Genomic DNA, 22398 nt, shown 5'->3' with positions numbered 1-22398 from the left:
TCATATCGGCTCTACAGCGCCATCTCTGTGTAAAAACGGGCTGTTAACTACACAATACATAGACTAACTGGACCTCAAATTTGATGCTAACGCTAGCTTTTGTGCCTTGTCCCGTACTGTGACAAACATATAACGTTAGCAAACTGCTGCGCGATCTCAAACCATATATTGTCCATTTGTTTGGTTGTTGAGGTAGTTGCTCCAAATTTTACAAGACATCCTGCCCATTTTGGTCAAAGTCAACGATATATTTCTGATAAAAATCCACTGAAATCACTCACTAGGTTTCCATGACATCAGAGAAAATGGATTTATTGTGTCAGTCCGACTAAAACTGGACTTTAAAATCCATGTAAACATGTTAGTGCGACTGAAATCATACTAAACTGAATCCAGATATTGGGATTCAGAGTGGAATTTGAGGCGCTCTGAGCATGCTCCACAGTTTCCGCCCCGGGCTTTGACCCAGAAGTCCAATAGCATTAAATGTGTAAGAGAAGAAGAAGCCGGTAACAACATGGAGAAATCTACATCCAGAGCTGTGACTTTTTGGACGGACCAAATGTACAGAGCTGTAAAGTTGTCAACCATGATACCAGTTAGCAGCTAGCTAACCGTAGCTAACTTGTTTGTCCATTGTTTGGTCTGTGACATAATAGGTCAACAGGAAAAAGGTCCAATGCTAACAAGCTGAAAGGGGGCATATCTCCACCTATCGTAGAGGAGTCGCACATACTTGGGTCAATACATGGATTCCCCTCCCGTGCTTTTATACTGGGACAAGGACAGTAGTCCAGTTAAATGTCCTCGTCCAGCTGGAACTGTGGCTCCGCTTCACTGTGACTGGAAACGTACTGAGTGTCCATCCAAACATTTTTTCTTCACAAGAATGTTCCGCAGGATGTGAGCACGCCCTCGTAAGAACACACAAAATTAGTTTTTAAACATTTCTGTGCAAATTTTTCCAGATGAAAAAAAGTGTTTGGCGTAAAATGGCTTTAATTAAGAAAATCATCTGCAGATTAAATACAAATGTAAATAATTATAACAATTATACTTGCAGCCCTGATTATCACAATCATTTCAAGTTTCATGTCATGCTCTCGTACTGTCATCCGGAACCAAATGTTCTGAGCTGCTTATTGCAGCTTTAAGTCATTAGCGCCTACCGATCAAAGAACACTGAATGATGTATGTAGGATGTTCACACTGACCTGGCATAGAGGTCTTTGAGAGTGCTGAGCTGTCTGGACAGAGATTCATTCTCTCGTTCCTTCTCCTTCAATAAATTCTTCACCTTCTCCATCTTGGCCTGCCATCTCTTCCCCTCCTCCCAGCGCACAATTTCACCTTTAGTCTTCCGGATAAACAAGTCGTACATCAAGTGAACGTGCAAACAAATGGCGGTGCTAATAATAGAAGTGATGCTCAAACCTTTTCATGACCATCCGGAACATCCTTCATGTCTGCTCTTTTCTCCAGGTCCGACTCGAGCTTCCTGATCTTCCTCTGCAGATTCTCGATGGTGGGCCCCTTCCCATCTGCTTCTGGTTGATTCTGATCATCAACATATAGAAAAGATCTTCATAGCACCTCATTTTGTTCAACAGGATGACCGTCCATCTCCACTGTACACAAACAGGCCCTCCATTCTCTTGTTAAGTCAGTAAGGCATGAACACTGCAAAGGTTCAGGTCACAACCTGTGGCATTATGTTAAAAATATGTGAGATAGAGACGCAGCCAAAGTCCTGAGAGACATCTGGACTTTGACGTTACAAATACATGCTCGGAGACAGTGCTCCACAAGAACAGCTGAGTAATTTCATTATGATATCCTCGAGAGGAGTTTATCTTAAATCTTAGAAGAATGTGAGATTTCATTCTTGATGATTTCCACAAATTATTTTAATTTGCAGCAGAGCAAGGTTTGCGTGTCTTTATGTTATCATATTTCAGGGTCTAAATGTCTTCCCCTATGTCCACATGATGTGGTGCTGACACTGTGTCATGTGGCTGTTGTTAAGTGAATCACTTTTTTTTTTTTTGTTAAAATATTTTTTGGGGGCATTTTTAGCCTTTATTTGACAGGACAGACAAGCGTGAAGGGGGGAGAGAGAGAGGGAGTGACATGCAGCAAAGGGTCACAGGCTGGAGTCGAACCCGGGCTGCTGCAGCAACAGCCTTGTACATGGGGCGCCTGCTCTACCACTAAGCCACCAACGCCCCTTAAGTGAATCACTTTAAAGCTTATGTAACAACAACAGCGACAATAAGCTCCAGATCCGAGTCAAACCGAGCTGCGTGCTTCCTCACAAATCACCGTCTCCACACTCCTCAGAAACACTGACCTGCAGGGCGCTGCTGAGCCTCTTGATCTGCTGCTTCAGCTCCTGGACTTCCTGCTCTCTCTCCTCCTTCTCAGCCTGCAGGCGTCTCTGGGTTTTCTGACTCCTCTGGAGGTCCTGGTTCAAACCATCCACTTCCTCTTTCAGACTGTTCTCGCGGCCTCTGGCTGCTTTGGCAGACTCCTTCGCAGCTTGAATTTCTTCATTAAGTTCTTGCAACCGTGCCTTTGTCCAAAAAGGGATTTTCCAATTTAACAGTTAAGTGGCTGTTACATACCTCATAAATTCAATTTAGGACTATTTAACGATCTTTATAATCCACTATTTATAACACTGAATTAAGTCAGTTTTAAGACACGCTAAACTACAATTACCACAGCTACAGCACCAGTCAAGTTTCTCTTAAGCTGAAAACACACTGGTGCCGCCGTGGCGCTGCGCATCATGTGACACGCATCACGTGCTGCCCCTTGCACACATTGGACACAATGCGCTGCAGCTTGTCAACAGACACACACAAACAGACACCACACAAAGTTATTAATACTATTACTGACAGATCTGTACTGCATCCACCTCTGCATCAGCTTAAAATCATGTGTGGACAGCCACTAATTAAACTTAGTACATAATTACATAAATGTATTTAATTCTGGGAAGGCAGTGCTAGAAATAGAACAGTGGCTTGAAGTGCTACAGTACAGCACGTCGAGGAGCGCCGACATGCGTCTTGCTGCCGCTGGTGTGGGGTTTGTACATTGTACAATCAGCGCAGTGTCAAGATTAGAGTCACCAATTCAGTATCTGACCAAATGTCTCCCCTTCTGTTCCTGAGATATGACGTTAAAACATGATGATGTCACAGTCAAGCTGACCTTTGACCTTTTGACCTTCATTATTTTATCCTGTTAAACATTTGTGTGAAGGTTTTTTTTTCATAATCAGCATATGAATTCTTCAGTTGTAGCCAAAAACCTTCAACCACAAAATTCGAATCAGTTTATTCTTCAGTCCAAGTGGACGTTTGTGCCAAATTTGAAGAAATTCCCTCAAGGTGTTCCTGAGATACTGTGTTGACAAGCATGGTACGGATGGACGTACAGACGTACTAACAAACTCGAAAACACAATGCCTCTACCCAAAGTTATCGACGCCGCAGAGGCATAAAAATCATGAAATCCTACTTCCCATGTCTGAGTATTTTTAAGACTTTGGAAAGACTGGTTTAAAACATTTTAATGCCAATTTTGGCCTCATCTTAGATTAATGAATTGAGTTCTTTTTTTAAGACTTTTTAAGGATCTGCAGGATCGCAGCCTCCCTTTTGCAAAGATAAGCTGACCTCAAAAAGAAAACCACTTAAACTGCACTTAATCGATTTTGTTCATCTGGAGATAACGTGCAGATTTTTCTCCCCATCGACAAATCGATTGGTTGAAGAGTAGAAAGAATGTCAGTCGATCAAGATTTTCTCTGGTCGGCTTTCGCCAGCATGGAGCATTAAAAAAGTGTGTTGTTAGGATAAAGCAGTCCCACCTTTAGCTCTTTGGTGTGTCTGTCAACCAGCATCTGTACATTTAGACTCTCCTCTTTCTGTGCAGCGCTGGCGATGACCTGCTGCTCTGCGGCTGACGTCATCTCTGCTCGCAGCTCCAGCAGAGCCTTACTGAGAGCCTGAGGACGCAGGGAGCAAACAGACGGCAGATATGATGAACATGATGAGGGCAGAGGTCAGACCTCATTTTACAGTTAATGAACCATCATCCATTTCTTCATGGTCTACTTCCTGCCTCACTCCTTCTTGGTATGAACTTGATAAACGACATTTCTTTGTGTTCATGGTGAAAAATCACGGAACTCAGCTGCAGTTTTGACAAATAATAAAATTAAATAAATCAGTATGAATAATTAAAAATGCGTTGTGCACTTTATTAATCCTGAAACTGATATCCAGATCAGCAGAGTCTCTGGATATCAGAAGGAAAACCCAAAAGGAAACGCACCACCAACAGAAAGCATTTCCTCATTCTGTCGACATCAATCAGGGGATTTTAGCGAGGCGACAGGACTCATCACTCACAACACACAAACACAAAGTAAACTTATGTGATAAAGAAGTACCTTGAGCTGTTTCTCTTTCTGGCCGAGCTGCGCCTTCAGTCGCTCCACCAGGTTCTTCATGGTGTTGCTGGGGGAGCGGACGTTGGCCTCCTTCTGTGCTGCCAGCTCAGTCCGGAGGTAGTTCATCTCCTTCTCCATCTGGACCACCTGACTCGTCTGATCCTCGGTCTCACTGGTCAGAGCTTTCACCTGGGTGGCATGATGCTCCTCCAGCCTGCAACAAATCCCTCTATTAGTCTGATAAGATACAGATTTTATTAACTTGTGTTACATCATTTAAAAAACTTTTAACATGACATGACATGTCTAATCAGTATATGACAGCAGAGGTACTTTAGGCTCACTTCAGGTCATTACTATTGACTCTGTACAGCAGGGGCGCTGTTCTCTGTGGACCATGTGTCTGCAGCTAATGTGGTTGGCAGGAAGTGAAGTCATGATTAAAGATAATAAAAATCACACACTCTAAATGTTAACCTGCATTAAACATAGCAAAATGAATACAAGAAAGAAGTTCACGATGATTTAAGCAGATATAAAGCTGCACCTTTTGTAAATACATCCAAGTTGTCTAAAATTATTAACAAGTGTGAGGTGAGACACTCCAGGTGAGCTTTTTTTCCATTTGCCAGTCAATTTTAAGATTTCAAGCTACTTTGCTTCCATGACTTTTTTCAGACTAGTGGGGAAAAAAACGTCCAAAACACACATATAAATAACAATATAAGAAAGAGTTCAGACTTCACATGTTTTTGTGATTTGTCTCTGTTCTCTACAAGCCTCACCACTGTTCTCCAGCCTGTGTGTAAATATTCATAATTATTTTTTCTGGGTATCTCGTCTCATGTTTCTCTGTGTTTTTATAAACGTTATTTTTTCATTATTTTCTATTTGTTTCATCTGTCATGTCGTCATCTGAGTCACGTGATGGCCTCTTCATACCTGTGTTGTGTGTTTCTTTAAAGCCCTGACGGAGACATGCAGTGGTTGAAACATATTGGCTCTTTAAAAGATTCAGCCACTACAATGAAGGCTTTTTAATACTTCGTCCCTTGTTTTTCTGTATTTCTGGATGGCCTGGATTGCCTTCCTGTGTAGACACATACAGTAGAAGTGTTTATTTTAGTCCAGATTTCGGTTCTGGAAATGTATGCAAAAAGTGCATTTTAATGAACAGATAATCTGATTATAGGTAACGCCTTATTTACAAATTTAAACATAAAGATTCAGAAAACTTGTGATACAAAAAATAACTGTATTAATGTCAGTAACAGGGTATCTGCAGGAATCCTGGGGTTAATTTCAATACCTTTTTAAGACTTTTTTAAGACCTTCCAAAAAAAACATAAGACCTAATCGCCACTTCAAGCTTTAACTTAATAAACAGTTGTAGTTTGCAATTAAAGCTATGGAGCACAAACATACAACAGAACTCAGATAAAGAGAGAAGGATTTTTTTATTGTCTTTTGCTCCTCTGTTTGGCGCCTGGACGTCACGTGACGTCGCACAGGTACGCGCAAGGCCCCGAGTGGCAGTCCGGGTGTGCCTACCTACATATCGTTGTTTGTAATAGTCACGAGGAGGAAAATAAATCATACATTCATGTATACTTTTTGTCAAAGCTTGAATGCCAAGAAAATTTAATACTCCATAAAATTGCGATTAAGACTTTTTAATACCATTTAAGGGCCTTAATTTTCCGACATTTGATTTATCAACTTTTAATACTTTTTAAGACCCCGCAGACACCCTGAGTAATCAACTGAGTTTCATGCTGATACAGGGCTTGATGCTAACTTTTTTCCCAAGGAGCACATGTGCTCCTAAGTTGAAAAAGTAAGGAGCGCACAAAGAACTTTAGGGACACAATGTAAATTGATCAAATAATGTGTTTTCCGTAATAAACGTGATGCAAATAGACATTTACAAGCAAAATGATTTAATGAATTTGTATACAAAATGTACAGAAAGGTAAAATCATCAAGTTTTGAAAAAGTATTGCAATTTAATTTTGTCTTTAATGTTATTATCTTATATATATTATCTTTGCAATATAATTATCTAATATAATGTTATTGCTATCCTAAAACATTCTCCAGGTCCTCTGAAACTCTGCAGGACTTATTTCCACCCTGCCCAGCAGCGGTACCGTGGAGAACGGTCCCTAACTGTGGGGAGAACGGAGCAGGCTTCCCCGGAGGTCCTGCCGCTTTTCCCGGTCCCTCGCCTCCTCCACACTTTGACTTATTCCCACCCAGCCGACAGCCTGGCCGTGGAGAACGGTCCCTAACTGCGGGGAGAACGGAGCAGGCTTCCCCGGAGGTCTACCGCTTTTCCCGGTCCCTCGTCTCCTCCACACTTTGACTTATTTCCACGCTGCCGACAGTGGGACTTATATTCATTGTGCCGACAGTGGCTTGGAAAACCGCCTATAACCGTGTCACACGGGGAAGAGGGAAGGCGGCTGGAGTTCCTCCGACATTTGCAGTTAGATTATCATATTTTTTTATTGACAAAAATATAGGCTGCTTTGGCTGATTTTTTTTATGCACACATGTTCCCCTAAATATTTTTTACAGTTCGCACACACCTATTTTTAGTCGCAAATGCGAGTGAAACGCTCGCACTGTTGAGCCCTGTGATATGTGTTAGTTAGCATTTTTACCACGGTACTTTATTTTTGGTCTAAAATTGTGTGGAATTTTACAATACATATCTTTATGGGCCTTTTTTCACTAAATTAGTTTTCTTCTCATGATCTGAACCAAAAATCTCCACCTCAGTAAACTTTATATTCAGAGGGGTTTGTTCATGTATCATTCACAGCCTGATTTATTGAACATTCTATTCCTAAAAACATGGTAAAAAATAAAAAAATAAATAAATTCTCCCTGTAAGTCAGGTTAGGGGCATTCTTAGGACAGGACAGTTGCACATGTGTCATCAAAGAAAGGAGTTAGTCATTTTCTACCAGGGGACATAATGTTCCTGCCTGATGTGTAACACTGTTACAGTGCTTTCATACACACAGTCACTTTGGCAGGTCACTCCTTATATCAAAAATTTTAACAGCCATTTCTGTCACTGGTTGGCCAGTCAGGTTTACCACATGTAAGACAATATATCTACAGAGTAGGAAGATATTTCTGTCACGCAAGTTCATTCTGCATGCTCAGCAGATGTGTTTGACACTCAGAGTGATAGTTATCAGTTTGTTTCAGCTCACGTCAGAAAACATTTTTGAGTCGGTCTGATCAGCTACAAAACATCCGTGGATGATTTAGTTTTTGCATGAATCAGTTACAGCCAATCAGCTGTGAGCTCCAGAAAGCTGCCTGATGTCTGCTGTGATAGAACGGAAAACTGCTGAGATATACACTGAGCTGCCAGTTTATTAGGTACACCATCCTACCCACCTGAAGCTTATGCAATTCAACACAGTGATCCTGCAATGTACCCTGCGTCATATTCAGCTTTTGTTTGGACCTGAGAAGTGCTGATGCCGAGTCAACTTGTCCTTTAAAAATGTCACTGAGTGTGTTCCTGTGTGCCTGAAATACAAACGTCCCAATGCACTACCGACCTCTTGAAAGCCTTCTTTAATCTACTTTGCTTTAGCTGCTTTTTGTTAAACTTTTAACCCCTTTGAATTTTCCCTTAAGTCGCTTTAAGGTTGTTAAAATCATCTTATTCCTCTCTGTCTGACAGTGCCAGCTTGTTCCACCTCTTCATTGAAGCTGTGTGGTCTTTACACAGACGGACAGAATCAAAGTCATCAGCCCGAGATCCACAATGAAAATACATGAATATTGAACCTTGTGTTTCAAAACCTGCATTCATTCAGGGAATTATGGGAACAAAAAATCTTTTGTTGCACAGTAATATTAAATCGTTTACAGGTGGTATTTAAGATGCGTGACATTCCTTAAGGCCTTTAGTCCAGAACATTTATTAAGGGACTTTTTCAGGCTTTAAGGGCTCCTCATGTGCCCCAGAGCTGAACTCACTGACACTGATCCCCTGTCCCTGTTCTTTAAGTGCTGTAAATTACTATCAGGCTTTTCACACATTAGGTGTAATCCTGGATGAGATCCCAATTAGCCAAGTGCTTACAGTTACATTAGTGCTCCACATTTTACCCTTACAACTTCAATGTGTGATTATTCCTCTGTTAATCTGGGATTCACCTTCTGCCCGCCGTACACCCAACGACTCTTCAAGTGATTTCAGTCACAGACAAATTTCCAAAAGTCAGAATAAATTGATGAGAATTTTTCTAGAGTTGTGGCACGCTCCTGTGATCTCGATTGTTTGATGTAAGGCCTTCTCAGCACTCACTCTGAGCTGTCTTAAAGGGCCAGTGTGTAAAATGGGTTGAAAACAGTGACATCAGTGGTCAAATTCTAGATTGCAGGGCTCATTCACTCACCCCTCCTGTCGGGTAAATGACGGTGGCCTCGTAGGGACAAAAAGCCTTGCGCACGAGTCTTTCAGGAGTAGGTCTATCTAGTGACGAGGTGAATATTTATTTAGAAATCTAAACCATGTTACCATATTGTAATGAATCCCTCACGAGCAGGAGACCAGAGGAGCGTTCGGGAAAAAGGCCCGTTTATTTGAGCACTCCAAAAACTCCGGTAACACTCCAGGGGGTAAAAGACTCCGTCCCAAACTCTGACTCTTCTAGCGTAACAGACACACACTTCATACACACATACTCGTTTACCATACTAAGTGGGGAACCCCCTCCCCTCTCTGCTCCGCCAATCTCCAGCCCGCACACTGACTGACAGCGTAGCCTGTAAACAGAGCTCAGCTGCTAATTTAGCCTAGCAATATCTCCGGACTATAGCAGCTGCAATGGACAACTTTGAACGTGATTTTGAAGAGTTTCTTGTAGCAGACACAGACCCAGAGCCATACCTGTTTGAGCCGGAGCATACAGATGAGGAACTCCATGTGTTTGATGCTGAGCGGGTGAGAAGAGAGGCTGAATGCACAGAATGGGATTTGGTGCTACCATCGTTGGGGAGATATATCATCAGGAGGAAAAGCGCCACAGAGGGTGCATCACAAGGAGTGAAGTTGCGTCTTCTTTTCCTCTTTTTATATATATATATATATATATATATATATATATATATATATATCTACATATTTCTTCTTTATAACTAAAAAAACTTTTCACTACTCTCTATCGACGAACTACTAACACTCTGCTGTTTCCTCCTCCTTCTTCCTTCCTTCTGCTGTCTTCGTTGGTTTATTTATACACGCGAAACGCGTTCTCTGGCTGGCTGGATTGTCCACTCGGTCTGCTGTACATATATGGCGACGCAAAATGGCGACCTCTCTAATGCAAGGCCCTTGCTATATATATATATTTAAAAGCATAATTATAAGGCTACAAAAACCAAATGAATTTTATTTTATAGCGATTATACACTTGTATAAACATATTAATGGGTAGAATATTCAGATTCAGATTCAGACTGACAATAAACCATGCCAAATATTACACACTGGCCCTTTAAGTTAAGTCTTTCTCTCGTATCGATATTCTGATAAAATCAAACATGTCAGATTCTGTCATTAGTTTTTAGTCTCGATCGATGCTGTAAATGTTGTCAACAAACAGGAAACCAGGGTCCGAGAAATCAGCTCCCTCTGAACGGGAACTGTGCTAGTGTTTGAAAACTGTATTTAAATGTTTGTAAAATCCTCAAATCTGTGACTAAAGACTTTGTGAATTATGACACTGTAAGACTTTAGTCTTTCAAAAGTCTTTTCAAAGTTTTCTAGTGAAAGGTAGTGAGTGACCACATTACCCCCAAACAGAAAGCTGAGATGTAATAATATCTTTCTAATTAATTCTCAACATGTTTCATGCTGTCAGTGCTCCAAGGATGTTGACACTAAGCTTAAAGGGATAGTGCACCCAAAAATGAAAATTCAGCCATTATCTACTCACCCATATGCCGAGGGAGGCTCAGGTGAAGTTTTAGAGTCCTCACAACACTTATGGAAATCCGAGGGAGAAGTGGCTAGGAGCACAACTGCTTTCCCTTTAATGTGAGCCCTGAGTTCATAAATAAACTTTAAAGTCCCCCTTCCTTCAAAAATGTGTTTATGCCCCCTGAATGTGCGACCTTGACTATACTGACTGCAACTGTGCAAAGTTTGTCACAAGAGAGATGTTTTCACATTCCTCTACTGAAGGGGGCGCTGTCTGCTGTGCCTCTCCCGAAAATCTGAGCTTAAAACGAAGAATAGCCAATCACTGTCTAATAGGGTTAGGGCGGTTCTCGGTAATCCCAGTTCGGTTCAGTACTCCGTCCTGGACTGTTTTTTTGTTGGTTTTTTTTGGAGACTGACCGGACCACACACGTCATTTTACAATGTGTTACTGTCACTCTGTTGTCCTAAGGTCATTTTTTATTTTAAATGAGTCAATTGCGCCCCCAAGTTGCAAAAATCCGGTATTACCGACTTGATACGGTTTTTCACAAAAACCTGACCGTTTTTTTTCCCCTCATACCGACCCAACCCTACTGTCTAATACAGGAAACACATATCGACGGGGGGGGGGACAGACTTCAGCGTAACACCAGAAAGGAAACCTGAAACCTCCTGCACAGCGAGAGCTGTCAGAACAGAGATTAGAGTTGGCATTAGCATTAGCATTAGCATAGTGAAAGTTTGAACAGCAAACATGGTGGAGTGCAGTTTTTGGATGAAAGTGGACCGAGGTGAACACACTGTAACATCGTAGCAGATATTACTGTATGTTTCACAGCTTCTAATGCTGTGTAAGCGACCGCCAGTTAGCCTTCAAGCTAACAAACAACATAACCAATAAAAGATGCTAACTACACTTACAAATCTGATTTGTCTGCTCGTTGCTGATTTTAGTGCACGACAGACTCCTCATCTGAGTCTGACTGAGGCTTAAACATGTTTGGCTGAATCTCTCCAGTGTTTCCTCTGATGCTAACGTTAGCCATCGTAATGCACACTGCTCTTTCATCCATCAACTGAGCTCTAGCAGAGCTGGAGAAAGAGAAACCTACTGCAGTCAGCAGTGGTGGGCGGGCAGAGGTCAGATCTAGAGATTCTCAATAACACCCCTCTTCATCAAAATTAGCTTTGGTCCTTAAACTGGGTCTGCTCAGGATTCTTTGGTGCTATCCAGCAAACCAGTCTGCGCTTCCACCAGTTTTGCATGGGACCATAGTAATCAAGGATAATCAAAAAATCCTTTTGTGAACTGCTGATAATATTTGTATCACTCATTAATGACCTTAATTAATGACCTCACTCACCTAAACGACTAAAGAAAACATAAAGGACGTGTTTTAATACCATCTCCACTGGGTCACACTCAGAAATAAACGTTAATAAAGGAATATTCACTTTGACATCTCGTCAGTGTGTTTCTTGGCCAGCGTTTCCATGGTGATCCTCTGTCGCTCCAGCTCAGCAGTGGCCAGCTTCAGCTTCTCTGTGAGAGACGAGAGCGCGACATCCTGTTCAGCCACCGTCTGCTCCAACTCAGCCAGACGCTCCAAATGTTTGGTGGTCGGCACCCTGATGGTGGGCTTCTTCATCAACTCCTGAACAAAGGAAGAAGGAACATTAAACTAAACTAGGGCTGCCACTAATGATTATTTTCATTGTCGACTAATCTGTCGATTATTTCTTTGATTAGTCGACTAATCATTTCATCGAAAAATGTGTTAGAATGTTGAAAAATGTCAGTCTGTCTCGCTCAAACCCCAAAATTACGTCATCTAATGTCTTGTTTCATACTCACGGCAAAGGGTTTTAGTTCATTGTCACGGGAGAGTGTGTAAAGCTGCCAAGATCGGAACGTAAGAAGCTGCAGTAAGAGTATTTTGGGGTACTTTTATAGTACTTTTCTATGAAAAATGACTCAAACCAATTAGTCGACTACTAAAATAGTCACCGATTATTTTAATAGTCGATTAGTCATCGATTAGTCGACTAATCGTGGTAGCCCTAAACTAAACACTTCACTGCTTCAAACAAATAAAGCAGAACTTAAAATGTAAATAGCGCTCAAAGACTCAAAGACTGGACGAACATCCAAATTACACTCAGAGAATGGGACTGTTTCCCATGAAACACAGGTTGATCAAGTGTTAAATGTTACGTAACGAAGTGTAGCAACTACTATCAATGACAAAAGCCGCTAAGAGGTTGAGTAGGTTCGTAACTGTGACTCGTTCTAAGAAATTCATGCTAAAGTCCAGAGATGTGGTTTATGAAACAAACAACTGAGATAACTGAGGCAAAATGAGATGAAACGAAATATTACGTTACGTGATATCACTGTTGACAGAACGTATTGGAGCCAAAAACTCACCCTCTTTGTCTCAGAGCCGCCAGTGAATGTTGTGTTCAGGTGAACTTGCTGCTGTCTGTGTGCACTACCTTTTATGTTAAATGTTGTTTTACAAACCAGCACATTGGAGTGTGGAGAAATGTCATTTCGTTCTACTGTGCAGTGGCTTATTGTTTGGTTTTGATTGACAATAAAGTTCACTTTGACTTGACTTTGACTTTCAATGAACATGTAAAATAATGTGAAACCACACCCCTGTGCCAACTACAGCTACTGGTAGTGAAAGTGACTGAAAGAACGTGTGCAGCCTAAGTACAAATAATAGACAAGGTTAAATACACATTCTGGCTCCTACGTATGTTAAAAAATCCAACATCCAATCCAACTTTTTTAGAGTATTTTAGAATACATCTCTGGATATTGCTGTAAATCTGATGTCACAGACCGGACCTGCTCCAAACCAAAGCTTTTTCATTGGGAAAAAACAAACAGACATGGGTTCATGCGTACCATTGCTGTCTGTTTGAAGCGGTCCAGCGACATGTCCGTGTGCGAGTCCAACTTCTGATGTAGCGCCCTGAGCTCCTCCTGGTGTCTCTTTATCATCTCCTCCTGATCCTGGGATCAACAACATGTAGTGAAATGAAACAGACACACTAAAGGCTGGATGGCGACAAATATCCTGCAGTAATTATCTTTGGTCCCTCTCTGTAAAGTCACATGGAAAAAACCCTCAAGTTATAATTGTTTCTGAGCTCTGTCCTGACTTAACTGTCAGTTAAAAATTATTTCCACACTAGAGGCATCGGTGGCTTAGTGGTAGAGCAGGCGCCCCATGTACAAGGCTGTTGCCGCAGCGGCCCGGGTTCGAGTCCAGCCTGCGGCCCTTTGCTGCATGTCTCTCCCTCTCTCTCTCTCCCGCCTTCACGCTTCACTGTCCTGTCGATTAAAGGCAAAACATGCCCAAAAAAAATATCGCTTTGGATTGCAGCACGTACCAGCGCTTCTCACACTCATCGCTTGTGCGTAAAAGGAGAGGGAACGACGCATTGATGTGTCGGGCAATGTGCTCCCAAGTCTGCCTCTTCCCTTGTGCCGTGATCCCGGGAAAGAATTTCCCTCTTAAAACTCCTTTGTTCTCCTCCACGAGCTGTGCCAACAGCAGGCACTGCTCTTCTGTCCAGTTCGGCTTTCTCGTTCTTTTTTTCTCCATTTCGTTTGTTGTTTTGGTCATTCTGCCAAATCAAATGGACAGTGAAATGAACTGATCATAGAACAGCTACTTTTAGTCTTAGGATTCTTTGTGAATACGGGCCCTGATCTGTAACATTGACAGGAAGTGACCACCATGAGACGGTGTATCATCTCTAGTCAACAACTCTCTGTGCTTCTGATCTGTAACGTTGACAGGAAGTGACCACCATGAGACGGCGTATCATCTCTAGTCAACAACTCTCTGTGCTTCTGATCTGTAACGTTGACAGGAAGTGACCACCATGAGACGGCGTATCATCTCTAGTCAACAACTTTCTGTACTTCCGTTCCTATTTGCAGCTTTTCAGACTTATGTTGTGGCTCAATATAATTTGTAGCTTCTTAAAATCTGAATGAGGATAGTGATAGTGAGATACTGGCTACAGTGATGAAACAAAACCAGCATCAGATGGACTGTATTCATAATCAATACACCGCAATAAATAACCAGCGCCAATTCATCAGTCAATGAGAATGTGTGTGTGTGGGCGGGGCATAAGCACATACAGCCAGCAGCAGCAGCAGCGACCCACCGTCTGACACCGGCACACCATGAGGATGGAGACAGAGGGCTCGGCGGGGACGGAGCACCTGCCGCAGCAAGCCAACACGCTGTCTGCGGCCATTTTGACCAGCGGACTTCACTACAAGCTGATTGGCTGTTGAAACAGGTGACACCATCAGCTGGCTTGAGTCGAGCTCAGACCAGCCAGTTCACACCGCTGCTACTTTTCTCTGCAACGTTCGAAAATGGTTTTGTCTCGTCGTTAATCTCTGGTCTAAACTGGACTTTACAGGTTGAAAGATGAGGTCAGTGGTTTCCAACATTTATCACTCTACCTGTCTGGCCTGAGCCAGCTGGTTCTGGTATTTCTTTAGCACATCCTCTTTTTTGTCCAGCCGACCCTGGAGGTCTTTGATGGTCTGGTGAGCCAGCTTGAGGGCAGGCTGATGGTCCGTCTGTCCCTCTTCATGCTTGGCAAGGTCGGCCAGCAGGCGTTCTCTGTTGGCAGCAGCCGGGAGGCGAAGACGCAGCTCATTGATCACTTTATCTCTGGACACGATGTTCTGTTCTGCCTTCCACAGAGCCGCCTCTTTCTCTTTCAGCTTCTGCATGTGAAGGATTAAAGTTCAAACGATACGTTGTGCATCTGATGTATGAGAAATACTGAATGTATGGACACTGAATACTTCACCTCATCCAGACTTTTGCAGGTAGCCTGTGTGTCTAAGATGGTGCGGACGTGCTCTCTGTTTTTACTCAAAGCAAACTCTAACTGATGAGCGAGAGGCAGATTTGGGTCTGGGAGGGATCCTGTACCATCTTCATACTGAAAACAACCACAAACATACATCATTCATGTCTCAGAGCTGGAACAGCAGCCTGTTTCTGAATCATCATGTTTGACTTGTTGTTACTTAAAACGACTTCCTGTGTAAACATCAGTTTACCTTTTCAGCACTGCTGAGAATTTCACTCTGGTGCTTCTCGTACTGGTCCAGCTGGCGCTCCAGCTCCACCTCTCGCTGGTCATATGCAAGCTGGCGTTCTTCTTGAAACTTGATGTGACGAAGAGAAAAGTTTTCAACATTACACAGATATTTACATTGAATACTACAATATAGGGCTGAATGATGTGGCTTAAAATAATATTGTGATATTTTGACAACAAAATTATTAAATGAACTACAGTTACAATAAAGTAAAATCAAGAAGCTATTTTTACAATTAAGTTAAAATTAAGTACTGTTATAATAAAGTTAAATAAAATAATTTATATTTTTATATAAAAACAATAAAGTTATAATAAAGTTAAATAAAATAATGTTATCATAACGTCAATTAAAATAATTTACAATAAAGTACGATAAAATAATGTTATAATATAGTTAAATAAAATAATTTATAACCATGTAAAATAAAGTACTGTTATATAAAATTGAATAAAATAATATTACAATAAATTTTAATAATGTATAATAAAGTTAAATAAAATAATGTTATATTTAAGTTAAATAAATAATATTTTAATAAAGTTCAATAATTTTATAATAAAGTTCAATTAATAATGTTACAATATAAGTTAAAAAGCATTGCTATTATTTAATAAATCAAAGGGAAACCACTGGTGCTTTTATTTTGAAGCACCCGACTCATCTTGGGCAGGAAGCGTTGATGTATTTCCTGCTTCCGGTCAACAGTTGGATGTTAGCAGTTAGCACAAAGTTAAACTGTTGCTGTTGTGCCTTTATTTTTCACTGTGAGCTGGAAACAAACTAACAGCTCTTCAGTTCATGTATTAATAATATTTGCAAGTCGCACTGGTGCTCCATGGTCACAAAATGCAACAAAATAGTGGTGATCTGGAGCCCTCCAGAAGAGACACACGGTCCGCCCTGCTCACACACTGTCACTCAGTAGAAAGTGGTCTGGATGGGCGGAGGAGTGTGTGCGACGTATAATGTTTGTGAGTCTTTATGTGTGTGTTTGTGAGAGCAACAGGAGAGAGTGAGAGAACCGAAACGCTGAAGCAAGTCTTGTGTCGGTGACTTGGAAAATGACATGAGAATTTATACTTGATATTAGTGATACCGTCATTTTATACATCCCAGGTGGAACAAGCTGAGATACATCGAGTATATTTGATATATGACAATACTACTGTGCCACCTCTGAACTGAAAAGCTCCTTAACAACTGATGGAATTAAAACTGTGAGGTTTTTATAGCTACACTTGTCTCCACTAAATGATTGACACCACAATAATACTTTTGTTTATGACTCTGTTGTGTTCATGTCTATAGAACGTTCCAGGAGTTTTTCACTCACTGTATTTTGCTGCACGATATCCTCTTCCAGCGAGCGTATATTTCGATCCTGCTCTTCCACCAGGTTCTTCAGGTACCTGATCTCCTCCTTCTGGACCACCAGCTCTCGGCCTTTCCTCAGCTCCTGCAGACGAGCGTCCTCCATCCTCTTGTGCCACTCGGTTACCTGTTTCAAGTGTCACAGTGAAGCGGTCGTCAGTATTTGCAGATTAGTTGTGTGCCACAAACAAAAGAGACGAGCAGTGTGTTATTCCTTAACAGTGAAACAGAATGACCTTCTGGGCTCCTTTCACATCCTTCAGTGTTGAGATGAGCTCCTCCAGACCTCGGAGTCTCAGTTCCAGCTCCTCTGCCCGACCCTCTGCCCTCCTCCTCTCCTCCTCGACCTTCCTCTTCTCCTCCTGGGCTTTTGCTCGATCCTCCTGGAGGCTCACCATCATCACAGAGAACTTCTCCTGCTGAGGAAGAGGCAGCGCTCCGGCAAACTGCCTCCGCAGAGACTGGATGGTCTGCCGTAGGTGTTTAGAGCGATTTCTGCCCTCCTGGCGGGCGAGGAACAGAGCACGCTCACTGGCATCCAGCCGCTGTTCAGCACGCAGCTTGTAGGCCTCCAGCTGTTGGATGTGAGAGGTGGCGGCCTCCAGCTTGGCCAGTGAGGATGACTCACTGAGCTGCAGAGCCACGATGTGTTGGTGGAGCTTTGCAATGAGGGCCTTCTCATCTGACTGTGACTGAGGGAAGAAAATGTGAAGATTCACGCTTAAAACTTTTCACCTGACTCGCTGTAACTGTCTGCTGCGCAACCAGGACGGTTTGTTTTAACTCTTGAATTTCATTCAGATACTAAGCGGCAGAGCTATTATACAAATGTTTTTACCATGATTTTACTTTTCATGTTTCACTGTACCCTCTGCCTCAACATGTCAGGAACTACACACTGATTACTGGAGGAAATAAAATAAATAAACAGTAGATAGATTACACAGGAAGGTTAGGGTAAGGAGGTGATGGGGTGGCTGCTTTAAAAAAAAAAGGCAGAGCAGTGCACCTCATGTTTTGCAACATGCAAAAAACACTTACTGTGTGATCAGGGACTAACCCTTCCTTAGTTCAATAAAGTTAAAGAAAACATAAGTTACCTGATAGTCCAGTATTTGTCTCCTCAGAGCTTCTACTTCCTTCTCTCTGGACTGTTGTCTGGCCTGAAGAGCAGACGCCTGCATCATGGCCACATCAGACACCTCATGAAGCCTGTAATGAAACAACAGAAAGTGAAACCATATTTAATTCTTTATACTTCAACAGCAGAATGAGGCTAAATGCATTTATTAACAACAATATGAGTAACAGTGACATTAAATATTAAGTAAAAGTAAAGGAATGTATTTTCAAAGAATGAAACAACCATTTGACACATGTATTTATGAACAGATTGGTTCATGACTCAAGGATGTGACCTGACAATTGTGTTAATATAATTTATTTCCAAAGTCATTCCAGTATTAAAAATTCAGTCTTTGACCAAACACATGTCACATGACAAGAGCATAGATGATGAATCTCTGGCCTTCATGCTGTCAAACGTACTTAGAAACCTCAATGCGAAGCTCAGCCTCAGCCTTCTCCAACTCTGTAACCCTGGCTCTGTCAGCGTCACTCACAGCCTTGCTGACGCTGTCCGCCAGTTCGTCTCTCAGCTCCTGTTCCACCCTCTGGGCTTCTGCATTCCACTTGGTCAACTGAAGAGAAACAGACGTAACACTTTTTGATCAGATGAACTAAATGGCCTTTTAAAAAGCACAATTTATTAAAAACTCAGTAACACAGGTGCCCTGAGCAACAGCAAGTCTCCAGAGGGTGACAGGAAACAGTTAATCCGTCGTTCCTCTCGGTCTCATACCTCTGCAAACTTGGACTCCAGCTCTGAGTTACGCTCCTCCACCTGCCTGAGGGAGCTCCTCATGTGTTCATACATTTTGTGGGCATGCTCGGCTCTCTGCCTCTCGTTCAGCTCCTTCATCTCCAAAGTGGTGATGCGCCTGGCGGCAGACACCATCTCCTGGTTGGCCAAGGCCTTGTCTGCCTTATCCATGCCATTTTCACCCCCTGATATTAATGAAAACACAATTTGGGGTCAGAATCAACAAACTAGGATTAACTCTCAGATTAAATCATGATACACTGTGTTGAATCAAAGCTATAAAACTGAAATCACACTAAAATGGTTTCATACTTATTTACTGTTATGTAACTGTTTCAGTAGGCAGCAGTGATTGTTGCTCTTTTGGTGTATTGTTGCCAGCAGTCCTGAACCAACGCTGCTTTCACTGTTAAAAATTAGCGACGGCTCCAATGGATCTGCCAGTTACATAAAATGTCATATGGTGTGTAAACTCTGCCTATTTGGCACACTTCAGGCGTACACCAGTGTGATATTGGTGCGGACGCACAGTGGACTTAAAATGACTTTAGATCCAAGTGGATATGTAGTGACTGTGTAGTGTGTTGTGACAAATCAAATCGCCCTCCACCAGTGGACACCATGTCAGAGTGAAGAAACAGAGTGTCATAGTAAACATGCATGAATACTTGAATTTTGGCCAAAAACACGTTTTCTAAGGTTAAATTGACAGTTGTGTCAAATTTGAAAAAGATCCCCGAAGTTGTTCTTGAGATATCACGTTTAAGAAAGTGGAACATGGATGACTCGAAAACATAATGCCTCCGGCTGCGGCTATCACCAGTGCAGAGGCATAAAAATATCCTAACACTAACCACTGGCTGTCAGTTTATAGTTTTTTAAAAGATAAAATTCGACTTTATTCCCGACAGATGAAAATCAGTGAGCTGATCCTTAGTTCACCTGTTGCACTGAGGTTGTCCCACGCCTGCTCTAAAGTGTTCAGTTTCTCCTTGGTGATCTCCAGTTCTTTATTCATGACTGAGATTTGCTGCTGGAGCGACTCGTTCTCACTCTGAGAGCAAGGAAGGAAGATGAAAACATGGAGAGGTCAGTCAGCAGTTAACAGCCAAATGTAATACAGGTGTGTGTTCTGGAGGTGTAAATAAAACACTGCGTCACCTCCAGATGTTCCAGGTTGGTGGTTCTCTGTATGAGGCGACTGTCCCTCTGCAGCATGTCTCTGTATTTGACCGTCAGCTCTGTGTACTGTTTGTTCGCCTTCTCCAGGTCTGACGAGGGGACGCTGTCGTCCAGGGCCTTCTGCAGCGCTGCTGTCTTATATGCCGCCATTTCCTGAAGACGAAACAAGAGACAGTGATGTTAAAAGGCCGCAGCATCATGCAGCTCTGAGCGAGTCATCAAATTATATTCTTTTAATTACAACTGTGGCTTCTTACAATTATGAGATAATGAACATGAAACGATAATTGTCGTAATGATGCTCTAGTTTTGCCTTGTGTTACAAATGCAGCGCACGTCTCTCCTTTACAGCAGTGCGCTCAGCAGCTGTGTCTCAGTTCCTTTGAAGGACGGGGCCTTCGTGGTCTACGTCAGCAACATCCTTTGAAGACTGCATCAGCCAAACTGAACGTCCTCCGAAATGGGACGGTCTGTTCTGCGGAGGATTTCCTGGTTGCATCAGCAGTTGTTCTCGTCCCTGACCTGTTGGAGTTCCTGTTACCTAGCAACCAGCTACACTTGACGAAAGAAGGAGTAAGCTAGTAAATTTTAGCCCTAAATCATGGACACACACATTGTTATTATTAATACATTTTTATTTAATACTTGAGGATATGATTCACCGCTGAAGACGCCGCCATTTGATATATTTCAGGCTGATGGAGCGTTTTCAGTTATTAAATTAAGATTGTTTAAGCTGTGTGCTTTTAGCTAACGTAATGTCATCAACAGTTAACCGTTAGCTAGTTAACGACTGTTAGTTAACTTAACTCAATATAAAATTGTCACTGGCACGCAATGCATCTTGGGATAGGCTGGGCCACAAAGGATTCATCCGTTGCATCCTCCAAATTCTGGGAAAGAAGACTGCAATTGAAGGAGCCTTTAAAATGGGATGGCCTTGGCCGCGCTGATGTGACGCAATCGGTCTTCAGGTGAAGCCTTCGAGGGCTGCAGCCCTGAACTGAGACACAGCTAACGTTTCTTTCTTGTGGACTTTCTCACAAAATTAGAACTTTTCAAACCCTCTTATTCCCCTTTTCCACCAAATGAACTCTGGTTCTTGAACCAACTCCGTTCAGGATTATTGAAACCTTGGTTCTATCTGGCGTTCTTTCAGCCTGTGTTTCCACCAGGCTAGTCTGAGTGGGCGGAAGTTCGCTGCATAGATCAGCCTCTCATTGGGCGGAACGAGCCACCCGCTGAAGTCCCGCCCTACCACCTCCGGTTGTGTAGCAGTTTTCAACTGTTTTCAATACGTCCTTTACTAACTTTTGCGGTGTTTGATCTTGCGGGGATGTAGCCTTTTTTTTTTTTTTTTTAAGATTTTTTTTGGGCATTTTAGCCTTAATTGATAGGACAGCTTAAGCGTGAAGGGGGCAGAGAGAGAGAGGGGGAAGGACATGCAGCAAAGGGCCAGTCAAACCCAGGCCGCTACGACAACAGCCTTGTACATGGGGCGCCTGCTCTACCACTAAGCCACCGACGCCCCGGGGATGTAGCCATTTTTCTGCCATGGTTCGCGTCCTGTAGGCAATATTTTTGTGGGCGTGTTACACCAAAACCTGTTTCCCCCCCGGCAATATTTTTGCAAGCGCACCGTTGCTGTGGCACCGCCCAGAACGATCGTGATTGGTTGAAAGAAATACAAGCAGCCGGGGCGTTTTTTTCTCCAATCTTAAAGTGAGAGTTGGCCCAGCCAGACCTTTCTTTTATTGAGAAAGGTCCGGTGAGCGAGACTACCACCAGGCTGATCAGAACCATTATAGCCAGGGACGAGTCATTAATGGAGGGCTCTGCTCAATGCGAATTAGACTGATTGCCTGCAAACTTTTTGTTGTTATTACAGATATTTGTTTTTACCCCTCTCAAAAGAAACATGGACCAACCATTAATGAGACTGCTCCATTGATTTCTCAAGTTACTTTTCCAGCCTGTAGAACATGACAAGCCCACTGATGTCATCACTTTGGGTTAAGAGTTGATATCTTCATGTCTGTACCTTGTATCTCTGCAGGTATCCTATCCTCTGGGTGACAGACGCCTGCATGTGGCTGCTCTCCTCCCTCAGCTTGCTGTTCTCCTTGCGGAGGTGCTGCTCCTGCTCCAGCAGGGTGCTGTAGCGCCGCGTCAGTTTCTTCTCATTCACCTTCAGCACCGTTGACTTGCGCAACACCTCGCTCAGCTGTCTCCGGATTTCCTCTGGGTCCTTCTGAAGGGTGTCCAGCAGCTCCTGATGGTAAAAGAGATAAATCTGATCTTTCAGAACATTTTGGGGGAAAACTCAGTAGACGGTGGAGCAAAGAGGAAAATCCATTACATTACAATCAGCACAGTGT

At 42.5% G+C, this 22398-nt stretch overlaps 1 protein-coding gene across 2 annotated transcripts in view; it reads right to left on the bottom strand.

The window, feature by feature from the left end:
• Positions 1 to 22398, bottom strand: part of cep290 (centrosomal protein 290) — a 64808-nt gene that overhangs the window by 14434 nt on the left and 27976 nt on the right. For both annotated transcript variants that reach the window (XM_078167627.1, XM_033635167.2), the window contains exons 23-40: positions 22062 to 22292; positions 20000 to 20173; positions 19781 to 19892; positions 18818 to 19023; positions 18505 to 18656; positions 18057 to 18168; positions 17193 to 17648; positions 16919 to 17083; positions 15541 to 15648; positions 15285 to 15419; positions 14929 to 15198; positions 13345 to 13452; positions 11883 to 12082; positions 4469 to 4682; positions 3884 to 4021; positions 2351 to 2572; positions 1435 to 1557; positions 1215 to 1357 (exon numbers count right to left, since the gene is read on the bottom strand). In XM_078167627.1, the coding sequence (XP_078023753.1) occupies positions 1215 to 1357; positions 1435 to 1557; positions 2351 to 2572; positions 3884 to 4021; positions 4469 to 4682; positions 11883 to 12082; positions 13345 to 13452; positions 14929 to 15198; positions 15285 to 15419; positions 15541 to 15648; positions 16919 to 17083; positions 17193 to 17648; positions 18057 to 18168; positions 18505 to 18656; positions 18818 to 19023; positions 19781 to 19892; positions 20000 to 20173; positions 22062 to 22292 (3269 nt within the window). The remainder of the gene's footprint in view (positions 1 to 1214; positions 1358 to 1434; positions 1558 to 2350; positions 2573 to 3883; positions 4022 to 4468; positions 4683 to 11882; positions 12083 to 13344; positions 13453 to 14928; positions 15199 to 15284; positions 15420 to 15540; positions 15649 to 16918; positions 17084 to 17192; positions 17649 to 18056; positions 18169 to 18504; positions 18657 to 18817; positions 19024 to 19780; positions 19893 to 19999; positions 20174 to 22061; positions 22293 to 22398) is intronic.

The sequence above is a fragment of the Epinephelus lanceolatus genome, chromosome 5 (genome assembly GCF_041903045.1).
Source record: "Epinephelus lanceolatus isolate andai-2023 chromosome 5, ASM4190304v1, whole genome shotgun sequence".
Lineage (NCBI taxonomy): Eukaryota > Metazoa > Chordata > Actinopteri > Perciformes > Serranidae > Epinephelus > Epinephelus lanceolatus.
The sequence above is the reverse complement of the archived record's forward strand: the minus strand, read 5'-3'. Positions and strand labels throughout refer to the sequence as shown.